We start from the raw sequence: 12,342 nt of genomic DNA on the forward strand, positions 1-12,342 counted from the left end.
ATGTGTACACTCTGATATTGCTTTTGAACACAATTGGAAATATTAGAAGATCAGGTGTTCAATCAATTCTACTCATCTCATTCCATTCTTATTGTGAACTGCTTGCAGAACACTTCAGAACTTGCAGTTCTATATCACTTGTATTTTGTACAGTTCCCTAAAGTGGGTCACACCAGTGACTACTATTAAAAGATTCATATAAAATCATGAGCTGAACGAGAAACTTTCAGATACCTGAAAAAGACATATATAGTGTGCTTTAGTTCATAGACCTTCTAAAAATACATGTTTCATTTCAAAATGTTTTTTTTTTTGCTGAGTGGTAACATCGTTGGCTGTCTTTATATCCTATATACTATTTATTTTGCATTTGTTATATATGATATATATATATATATATATATATATATATATATATATATATATATATATATATATATATATATATATATATATATATATGTGTGTGTGTGTATATATATATATATATATATATATATATATATCATAAATCGTGTTTTTTTTAATACATGGAAGAGCATTCTGTGGTGCTTGGAATGCTATATAATTCATTAAAACAAAAATTTCTAAATTGATGCCTCAAGACAGTTTAATTGTTCAAATAACAGGCCTAAAGTTCTCAATTACTAAAACACCACAGAACTTTTCCCTGCAATAATACAACAATCAAGAAAAGGCAATAAACATACTAACAATGTGGATTAATGTCACTTAGAAAATGTGTACATCCTAGATTGGGAGCTCACAAAAATGATTTAAAAAGGTATGTTTATATAATGTCAAAAGGCGAAAAAAAGCTTAAATTGAGATACAAAACTCAGACAAGACAAGAAATAGTATTATGCATTAACAGTTTTGCATTTATTTGCAGGATTTGCATGTGGTGTGATTTCTACCAGTCATATGGACAGTTCCATCCAGACAAAGCCGGTCACAATCATTAGTGATGAAGCCCTTAACAATGTAGTCCTGGTACACATGTGATGCTGTGGATTAAGGAATGTTAAATTCATTACAAATTCAGAAGTGCAATATCCAATCCATCTGGCACCCAATATTTTATGTTGCCTTGCTATAAACATACTGAACTCACTAGATAACACCTTACAACTTGTGTTAGTGAGGATATTTCTAGGCCATCCTTTTAAGATGACTTCAATCACATGTTCAACCTACACACTGTTGCTCCATGACCTTTGGCACGTGAGTGCAAAATTCCATGTTCTGCCCAATTTAGAAGGTCAATTACCCAACCCACTCACTAGGACTTCCCCTATGACTAGTGATGCCCCAACACTAGAAGGGTGAAGACTAGTGCTTTTCTTCTACGATACATGTGCTGTCAGACACCGCCTCTTTGTGAATTGCTGCTAAAGCAGCATCAAAGGGTTCTGATACATCAGCTCACAGACGCTTGTGCTGACTAACCTCATCTTTGTAGTGAGGAAGAGAGAGAGAAACATCTACCCACCCAGAGAGAGCAAGACCAATGGTGCTCTCCCAGACTCCTGATTTTGGCAATGCATTAATTATTTACTGGAGCATTTGGAGCCCCATTTCACTTTATATTCTGAAGACACACAATGATTGTAATGTTGGTATGAACTGCCTGCACCTGCCATCTAACATTAAGAGATTGACCTTTAAAACAGGAACAAACATTAAAAAACAAACAACAGGTATACAGCACTGCTCTACTGCCAGCTGTATCAACGATGAATCAAGTGGAAGGATGTGGGAGATTAAAAGGAAGTGTAGATGTTTCTGGTTTACTTGAGGCCTGTATTACCTCATTGAAGCTTCATTCCTGAACTAAATGAGGCTTTCCTTCATACAATCCCTTTATTTATAATTTTTAAAACTGAATAATAGTCCTGCTCTTTATTTTGAAAGCTGTATCATACCATGAATGATGCTTTTATGAACATCAACTATCAGGACTGGACAACACAGTCAATACAAAAAAAACCCTGTTCTTCAATCACCATTGGGAGGTGAGAAATGAGTAGTAAATGTGTCAAATCACAGTTAATTTGATTAAAAAAGTTTTATTCTGTTTTATTGTGAGCATTGTATACTCTACTGTGGTAGCATTAGCTAAACTGGTCAGCTTCAGATAATAGTGATTTGAAACTGAACTTGAAAGATGGTGTACATTATTATCTTCTTATATAGCCAAAACAAATGCAGACAAAAGTACACAACGCATCTCAGTCAGACCTGCATTCTTCTAGATTCATTCCTCCTATTCTTGGTATTGAGGAAACAACGCAGATCTACATCAGTGATGGGCAGACTCGATTTGGCGCAACACAGCAAACTCCGGTCATCTTTTACAGCATATTAAACCCAGCTGATCCAACTAATAAACTAACTGCCCTCACTGAGGAGAGCTGAGACTGTTGTAGCAAGAAATCACTAGAACAAGCAGCACAGCCTTTTTCCAGAACCAGCTTAAACACTGTAGCTCACTTCACCATTGTATCTAATACGAGTGGTATTAGCGTGTTTAAGCAAAGAAGCATATTCTACGCTGTTCTTAGCGCTCGGTATGAGCTCTAATTATACTAGTCTACCACCCTGTTATACTGAAAAACTAGCTAGTACATCATGAAACTCAAAATACATCATTTATTGTGCTGTTCAAGATGCACTCAACCAGCCTGTTTGCTCCCCAGCCTCTCTGGATTTATAGCGGGTTATTAATGTGGGTTATACTGGTTTGTTAATCGTATGAATTTTCAGATTAAGTTTATTAAGCAGTAAATGAGAAGCTTGGTGTTTCTGGCTTGTTGTTTTAGTACATTTAGTACATTAAGCCCATATTAAGCATTTACATTAAGTGCTTTAGACTCTATGGTTCTTCAGTTAGCTGGATTAGCTCTGTGGTTCTGGAGTAACACGGTCCTGCTTGTTTTTCTGCTGTATCACTCAGCTCTCCTCAGCAAGGGCAGTTAGTTAGTTGATTAGCAAATGTTCACTTTCTCTTACTCTACCCAGAGAACACTGCTTAACATCGCCATACTGAAAGTGTTTTCACCTCTCTAAACGCTTTATTGATCCTCTGTGAAAAAGAATAATGATCCAAAACGTGATCCGACCGGAGCCGGTGCTTCAAGTTAACTGCCCTGTAGCATTAGCTTAAAGCTAGCATTTTTCTAATTATTACTTTTAAACAATGTCGTAATTTAAAATGTACACAGAATAAAATGTACTGGGTTCTGAACATATTTATTTACCACAGAATGTGATAGAGGTGAGTTTTTGAAGTCCATTCATTTTGCCATAGGCAAAAACCGCTTAGACACGAAACCCCAAATATGGTCATAAACAACATGGCGCCTATGTCAAAAAAAGGACATGACTGCACGTTTTTTGCCAGGGTACTGCTTGCTGTAAGGTCAAAGTTGAACCGTTTTTCGCTCTGCTTTGCCGCTGGAGAAACAATTCAGTCTAATGGGGGTCAGTGCAGTGTGCATTCACCGGCGTAGGGTCCTGGTATACATGCAGTGTACGCATAGCTCATGCCGTATGTTTAATGCAGAAGTATAAACTGGCCTTTAGACACACCTGATTCAACTCACCTTTCAAGTGCCAGGTTCAGCAGGTTTATAAGAGCAGGGAAATCAGCAAACTGTGCTACACTCACATTACACCATTGTTCTATTCACGTTGACTAGGAGATGTGTCAAACTGGAAGAGAAGCACCTGTTCCAGTTTGACTCAGCACATATTCAGATTCAGTAGAGAACACTGTCAAAAATAGAAAACCACAACAATGACTGAGTAATTGTGAATAAGAACAGTGAGCTCACTCATTCACTATTACATATGAACGCAACACATACTGAGCTACTGCTAAAGAGCTGCTGTAGATACTATCTCCATCCTGCTCATTACAATCTAGAGCAGGGGGTGTCCAATCCTACTGCACTGGTTCAGTGTGACCGCAGGCTTTTATTTTTAACAACCAGCAGCACACCTGGTTCCACTGGTTTAATCTGTCGGTTAGAACCCCTTTATTCCACAGTCAGTTATGCTGCTTAATCAAGTGTGTAAGTCGATGTTGGTGTTTTTGTTTGTGATGCATGCAATTAAATGTGCAGTAGAGCCGTTTTGGGGTGCAAGACAAATTTCAGAGAACTCTGACAATAAAGTGTATTGTATTGTGTTATACTGTATTGAATTTAAACAACTAATAACATCAGCTTATGCTTGACTGGAATGAAAACCAGTCTGTGCATTCCTGGCCTGTTGCATTAGTGCTGAAATTTTGCAATGATCGGTCAAAGACCCCACTGCGATTAAATAAGACTAGAAACCCTTATCAGTTAGTCACTTAAGCATTTTATCTGCCTTAGCATCATCTTCTAAATTATTTGTTTGTCTGTAAAATTAAAGCTGTAACGAACACAAATAATGAAATAAACTTTTTGCAAAACTTTTATTTTTGTACTTTAAATATAAAATCATTATTCTTATTTCATTATTATGTTTCAAGCATTTGTCAAGAATGAAGTACAGTAGAGTGCATCAGAAATAAAAACACATTATCTACCAACATAAAAATGTTCTGAACATGAATGTGGAAATATCAAAGATTTTCAGAAATATTCTAGTTTTTTTTATTATTATTATTATTTTTTTTACAAAAACATTTAAGGCCAGAGTTAAGACTCCAGCACAACATTCCTCAACAAACACACACATGCTGAACTGGTGTACTGTTTCATTTATGCTGTTGTTTGGAGTCATATCATTATAAACACAATGCTTTCTCCATGTTCTTGAGTAACGACCCCCCCCCCCCCTTGCCTCCACCCCCCATTATACCCATTTCTTACTGTTTAACTTTTTTAAGTTCTGAGTCATTTCATACAGTTCTAGATTCTCATCTTCATTTCTTTCTGTTCTTCACATTTCTGCCCCATTTCTCACTGTATTAGAGAACATTATGCCTTTTGTTGCTTTTGTTCTATATCAACTTTTCTTGCTGTTCTACAACTTTCTGCACCATCTCGCTGTTCTAGAATGTCATGTCCATTTCCTATAGTTCTACACATTTTTGCCCAAATGTCTTAAAGTTCTACAATGCTCTGCCCCATTTCCTTCTGTTCTACAAAGCATTGCACCATTTCTCACTGTTCTAAGTTATCCAAAATTCTTCTTTTTTTTTTTTTTGAAGCTGTGCCCTATTTCTTTTTGTGTCGAAAGTTCACATTATCATTCACTGTTTCTCATTTATGTTTCTTCCACTCACACTGTCTTGCCCTATTTTACTGATCTGCACTGTTCTTTCCCCACTCACGCTGTTTAAGGAGTTCTAGTAATTCTCACTTTTGTAAAAGTAATTTTTGTGAGAAATACTGGGACGGTGAGCCGTGGCCTTTAATGTGAAACAGTCTACTTTGATTGTGAGCCAAGATGGTCGTAACAACTCACAACAAGTCACTAGTTTATTTTTCACTTGTGGAGCGATTTTGTTCACATGGTGAAGGAGGTGGCGTTTTCTCCTTCCACGGACCTCCTGGAGGAGTAGTAGCCATCAGAATTGGCTCGAGAGGAGCGCCTGGCCCCGATGTACCTCTTCCCCAGGCACCAGACGTCCTCTACGATCTTGCAGAAGTGGTTCCTGAAGTTGACTCCGACAAAGGCATACAGCAGGGGGTTGAGGCAGCAGTGCAGAAAGGCCAGGCTCTCTGTGAGGAACAGAACCAGCTTTATGGTTCTCTCCTCGCTGCATTCCTTCTGGAAGAATATGGTGATGGTGTCGTACAGGAGCACCATGTTATAGGGCAGGTGGCAGGCGATGAAGACCAGAACCACAGTCATCACCACTCGCACGGCCTTGTGCCTCTGGAAGTTCCTGGCACGCAGCAGGACGAAGAGCACTTGTGAGTAGCAGAATCCCATGATCAGCAGCGGCAGGAAGAAGCCCACTGCCATCTGGGCGCTGGGCACCAGACGCTTCATATGCTGGGCGGTGTCGTTGTTAGTGAAGCGGAAGTAGCACACATAATGAGACTTGTCTTCCTCTCCATCTGTAGTAGAATTATCTGTCACTTCATCATTATAATAGCTGTATTCAGTGCCCAGTTCACCAACCTCGTAATGCTCGTAGAAGATGAATGTGGGCAAGGACAACAAGAACGCCTTAAGCCAGACCACAGCACAGATCAGGTAGCTGTAGACGAGGGTTCTGGAGCGCAGCCAGAAGGACCTGCGGGCCTGAACGATAGCCAGGTAGCGGTCCAAGCTAATGCAGGCCAGGAGGAGGATGCCACTGTACAGGTTGATGCTGTAGATGCCGCGCAGCAGCTTGCAGGACCATGTTCCCAAAGCCCACTGGTTCTGCTCGCTGAAGATGATCAGAGGCAGTGCCACCACAAACAGGATATCTGCTATAGCCACGTTCAGCAGGTACACATCCGTCATGGACTTCGTCCGCTTGTAGAAGGCATACGTCAGGATGACCAGGGTGTTGCCAATGAAGCCTAGGATGCAAATGATGGAGTACACATAGACCTGGAGAACGTGCTGCACTGTGGGGCTCACCTGCGCATCACACGGCTCCTCTAGGTTATTGTAAATGTCGTCGTATGAATCATTCATTTTGACACTGCAGGGAGAAAAAGACAAAACAAAATGAGAAAATTTTAAGATAAAAATTTAAGATAAAAAAAAAGGAAAATATCAAAAAATGACTTGGTTTTACTTGTTTCAAACAATTAGACTGCGAGGTGTGATTCTATCTGGTCACACAGGAAGCATGCACCCCTATGCTTGTTTGGTAACACACGGAAATAAGTCCCATAATAATATCTCATAATGGCAACAGAAGCATCACAAACATCTCAAAAATAGAAGTTAAACTTATGAACTTGTTTGTTTTAACTACTGTAATATTTAATGGAGACAATTATATTAACATTTATAGCAAATCAACAATTTGCATTAGCCCATAGATCAGAAAAAAAAAAAAAAAAAAAAAAAAAAATATATATATATATATATATAAACTTCAATTCATTTTCTGACCACAATATCATCCATTGTGTTTCCCTGTGTGTTTGGTCACATACCAATGAACATCAGAAATATTATATCCAGTCGCACAATGACCGTGTATAAAAACGCCATCCTAACTTCCACATTATGATTTGGTGTCCGTTAAACAGGTTTTAATGCTTTCTTATGCTTTTATACTTTTATTATATCAAGATAATAAACTGGTTATCAAATGTAATTTTTTTATTTCTGTGGCAATAAAAACATATTGACTAGTAAAAAAAATAGTTATCATGGCTACTGTGAACAACATTAGACAAATGTAAATACATACTAAATTATGCTTTTTAAGATCTGAATGCATATAAACGTTTTTTTTTTTTGTTTTTGTTATTAGTAGTTTTGCATTGTGTTATTACAAGATCTGTTTCTAGGCTTTTCAGGCTGTTTAAAATTGCTAATTTATTTAAACTGTGCAACACAGCACACAACCACAACAAGTGTTTGAGCTGTTGTTAATTTGGCGTTCTTTAAACGGGTGTGTTTAATTTATTATGATATCATTATATTAGTGTTATGAACTTAAAATGACAATTATATTATCATATTGTCAATTATTTCTGTGACAATATGTTGTACAGTAAAACTAGTTTTCGTGACAGGCTTATTGTGAACATCATTAGGCAATTTTAATATTTAAATACATACCATATTATGCTTTTTAAGATCTGAATGCATATCAACCATATTATAAACACATATGTATGTATATATTATTATGACAATTATATTATTGTCATGAACTTATGAACTGACAATTATATTGTTCATCGCAATCATTCCTGTGGAAATATATCGTCCTGTAAAAAAAATAGTTATTGTGACAGTCCTATTGTAAACATCTTGTGGAAATTTAAATACATAGCAAATTATGCATTTTAAGAGTTAAATGCATATAACCATTTTTTTTATTTATATTTTATAACTTTTTTTTGTTGTGTTATTGAAATAACTGTCTGTATGCTTTCTAGGTTGTCTAAAGTTGCAACTTATTAGAAAGTTAACAGTTGTGACATAATGAAGTTTTTAAACTGTGCAACAGCATACACAGCCATCAGTGGTTAAGAGCTGTTGTAGGTTAAAGTTGTAGGGGAGGTCTTGTAGCGCATACCCAAAAACCTCCTTATCAGCGGGGCAGATCTACAGTTTTGATGTTGCTTTGCAGGTAGATTTGGTTTTCATACTGCAGAGAGGAAATTTGCAGGAACCAGGTCAAGAACATGTAGAAGCCACCAAGAGCCATGAGTCAAGAGTGCAGTGACCTATTTCTATGGTATCATAAAAGTAGTGTTGGGGGAGGGCGCCCAGGCTCTGTCTCATACACTAGAAGAATCTAAATGAAAAAAACTGATTTAAGCTGTATAATTTTCATGCCTAGATGTACAAGGGAAGTATAAGGGATATTGTACCCACAGCTACTCCTACTATGGTCTCGTTCCGCCGAAATCTTCGAGATCTCCCAGCAGACCAGTACTCCTCGCTGGTGACTGACAATATGCCTCCACTAGGCTCATTTTCATCACTCAAATGTTAATGATGCCACTGATACTCTTTGCTCCACATTACGCTCCTGTTTGGACGACCTCGGTCCTCAAACATCTCAAGCCATTAAACCAAGCAAACCGCAGCCATGGCTCAAAAATGACACGCTCAGGGAACTACGCTCCAAACTCAGAGCTGCTGAAAGAAAATGGCAAAAAAAGCAAAACCAGACAGACCTAAAAAACTACCAACTGCTCCTGGCTTCTTTTTCAGCCAGCCTCACTGCTGCTAAAGCTGAATTCTATCACAAAAAAATCAGCTCCCTCACAGACTCCCGGAAACTATTTGCTACATTCAAAACACTACTCAACCCTCCACGTCCTCCTCAGGCTACCTGCCTTACGGCTGAAGCTCTTGCCTCATTCTTTACTGGGAAAGTGGCAGCTATCAGCAGACAGTTTACTGATGCGACATGTAGCAGTCCTACATCATGCTCTGCTGCCCGGTATCCCTCCACCGAAGGCGTCGCTTTCTCCTCGTTCGCTCCTCTCACTGAGAACGAGACACTGGCTCTCCTAACGCGTAGCCGTCCTACTACGTGTCCACTTGACCCGATTCCTTCAGACCTTCTGCAAACCATTGCACCTGCAATCATTCCGGCTATTACTCACACGATCAATGCCTCTTTAACATCTGGTGTGTTCCCGACTGCTTTTAAACAAGCACAGGTCACACCACTGCTTAAAAAGCCTTCTCTCAACCCCGCCCAGGTTGATAACTACAGACCGGTCTCACTACTGCCTTTTCTTTCTAAAACATTAGAAAGAGCAGCTCTCAATCAAGTCTCTGGCTTCCTCACCCAAAATGACCTCCTGGACCAGAACCAATCTGGTTTCAAGAAAGGGCACTCTACTGAGACGGCTCTGTTGTCTGTGACAGAGGCGTTAAAAAGGACAGTCCTCAGTGCTCATTCTGCTGGACCTCTCGGCTGCTTTCGACACAGTCAACCATGACTTCCTCCTAACTATACTCTCGAACATGGGGATCTCAGACAATGCGCTGTCATGGTTCAGATCGTACCTCACTGGGCGCTCGTTCAGGGTGTCATGGCAAGGACGGCTGTCCCCAGCCCACTCGTTACCCACTGGGGTTCCCCAGGGTTCGGTATACACCATATACACCACCTCTCTAGGTCGGGTTATCCGCTCACATGGTTTTTCCTACCACTGCTTTGCTGACGACACTCAGCTATACCTGTCGTTCTCACCAGATGATCACTCAATCTCTGCACGAATATCACAGTGTCTCTCAGACATATCCGCATGGATGAAGGTACATCACCTCCAACTAAACCTCTCAGACTGAACTTCTGGTCATACCAGCAAAACCTTCTATTCAACACAACTTTGCCATAACCATCGACTCTCTCTCTCTCTCACCGACAAAGGTTGCTAGGAACCTGGGTGTTATGGTTGATGACCAGCTTCTCTCCACGCACCATGTGGCCTCAGTTGCTCGATCCTGCCGCTTTGCGCTTTACAACATCGGAAAAATTAGACCGTTTCTGACGCAACAGGCCACCCAACTCCAGGTACAAGCTGTGGTAATCTCACGCCTCGACTACTGCAATGCCCTGCTAACTGGCCTCCCGGCCTGCGTAGTAAAACCACTACAGATGATTCAGAATGCAGCAGCACGTTTGGTCTTCAACCAACCAAAACGGGCACATGTCACCCCGCTGCTCATTGAGCTCCACTGGCTACCAGTTGCTGCTCGCATCAAATTCAAAGTGCTTACAATCGCCTACAAGGTGATGACAGAACAGGCTCCTTCCTACCTGCACTCTCTCCTGAAGGCTTACGCTACCTCCCGGCCGCTGCGCTCCTCCAATGAACGTCGCCTCGCTTTGCCAAACACTCACACAAAGCAATCCAGACTGTTCTCATACAGAGTTCCCCAATGGTGGAACAAACTACCTTCCACTACCAGATCAGGAGAATCTCTCGCTATCTTTAAGAGACTCCTGAAGACAGAGCTCTTCAAAGAGCACTTACTCTCCTAACCCCTCTAACACACTAACTAATTCTAACCTCATCTCCTTCTTCCTCTTCTCTACTCCTCTATCCCATTATTTCCCTCTGACCTCCTTAAGGCCCTATCTATAGATGCTTTATTTTTAACTTCTATTATTTTTGTACTTAACCTCTTCTATTATTTGCACTTCAATATTGTAAGTCGCTTTGGACAAAAGCGTCTGCCAAATGTAATGTAATGTAATGTAATGTATGCAAATGCTAGAATGGTTAGGCATTTGAGACGAGAAAAAAAAAATCACTGTTTTGCAATGCACTCCAACTAGGGCCGATGGTAAAATAATTAACGCATAGTTCGGGACTACACAGCAGATACAATAATACAAAAAGAGTTTGACTGCATCAAAAGCATGTGCAACAAAATATTTAAAAAAAAAGTAGAGTACTATGATTGTAGTCTCTATTTTTATGTTAGCCAGTCATTAGTTTTCTTTTGAAATTGTTCTGTTGAACCACAGTTTAAAAGCAAAGTTAAATTTTTAAACGGTAATCTCCAGTTTTCTTTTTTTTTTTTTTTTTTTACACCATTACTTTTGTCAGTTTTAGGTTATTTCCGTGACCACTGCATGTTGTTCCTACTTTAATGGAAAGGTACCAACAATTATTTGTAAGTCTGTGACCATAATTCATTTTTCTGACTATATGAAACTGCCAAATCTGTCAGGCTTAAGGAATTTCAGGAACTTTATAATTAATTAATTAACAAAAATATAAATGCTCCAAAATGGCTTGGAATACAATCTTTATATATTTACTTCCACTAAACGTTTTTTTTTCTGCTATAAAAGTTACCAATTTGGAAATAAGATGGTTTTATGCATGATGTAAATGACATAAAAACCCAAATTGGTTTAGTTTAAGCTTCAGAATGAGTCATTTTGGAAATGGTTTCAGAATCGAAACTTTCCTCTGATGTATGACGGTAATCAGTTCCTAGACTCTTTTATGGGGTTTACCAACAACTTTGATGTACAATTTATAGACTGAATATAAATATGTTTTGGAAAAAAAAAAAAAGATAGTGAACATGACTGAAAAAACTTGTTTTAAACATAATCTAGTTTTTTTGGAAATCTAGACATGAGGAAAAAGAAAACAAAAATATACTTTTTTGATACTTGCATCATCAAAGATTAAGTAAAAATATAACAGCACCTAAGCTAACAGGTTTAATATAATTCCCCTTCCCGTAAGTGACGTCTGTCAAGTTACAAACATTCTTATACTGAAATTCAAGTAAACAATTCAAGCAAACTAGACTATAGCCTATACAATAATAAACTCATACTAAACCATGTCTTGGACTTTACCCGTAGTCATAAACATCAAAGTTGTCTGGTTGGAAGCTGAAAATACAAGTTTGAAAGTGCACTAAGAGGAAACAGGTCCTTACCGCTTCTGCCACAAGTCAGCTGTACTCCTGTTGAGTGTCCTTTGTTGAGTGACTGTCGCTCTGTGGCGCATGCATAAACTTGCCTGAGGAGGAGTCTTACAGATATGATCAGAAGTCCATCCTGGAATGTTAGTCTTTACTGTAAGCCTTTATTATTTATCTGCATTCATTCATTCATTCATTCATTCATTCATTCATGACCGAGCTTCGAGAAACATATGACGAGAAGGATTTTTTGTGCAAAATGAAACTTTCATTGGGAAATAACGGAAAAATGAAGACAAG

General features: G+C 38.9%; 1 protein-coding gene across 1 annotated transcript; it reads right to left on the reverse strand.

Annotated features, from left to right (window-relative positions):
• Positions 1 to 4,820: 4,820 nt before the first annotated feature.
• On the reverse strand, positions 4,821 to 12,313 carry ccr6a (chemokine (C-C motif) receptor 6a). The gene is made up of 2 exons (XM_007260844.4): positions 12,058 to 12,313; positions 4,821 to 6,640 (listed from the first exon to the last, which is right to left on the reverse strand). Exons 1-2 carry the CDS (start codon positions 12,126 to 12,128, stop codon positions 5,506 to 5,508), a joined length of 1,206 nt encoding a protein of 401 aa, XP_007260906.2. The 5' UTR covers positions 12,129 to 12,313; the 3' UTR covers positions 4,821 to 5,505.
• Between the last annotated feature and the right edge of the window lie 29 nt (positions 12,314 to 12,342).

Source organism: Astyanax mexicanus, chromosome 1, assembly GCF_023375975.1.
Source record: "Astyanax mexicanus isolate ESR-SI-001 chromosome 1, AstMex3_surface, whole genome shotgun sequence".
Classification (NCBI taxonomy): Eukaryota; Metazoa; Chordata; class Actinopteri; order Characiformes; family Acestrorhamphidae; genus Astyanax; species Astyanax mexicanus.

Bases quoted from the DNA above. Each gene is read 5' to 3' on its own strand.
- ccr6a (XM_007260844.4), bottom strand. From the start codon at position 12,128: ATGCGCCACAGAGCGACAGTCACTCAACAAAGGACACTCAACAGGAGT. The intron at 6,641-12,057 runs GTAAGGACCTGT...TTCTCCCTGCAG, and splicing joins GCTGACTTGTGGCAGAAGCG to TGTCAAAATGAATGATTCAT.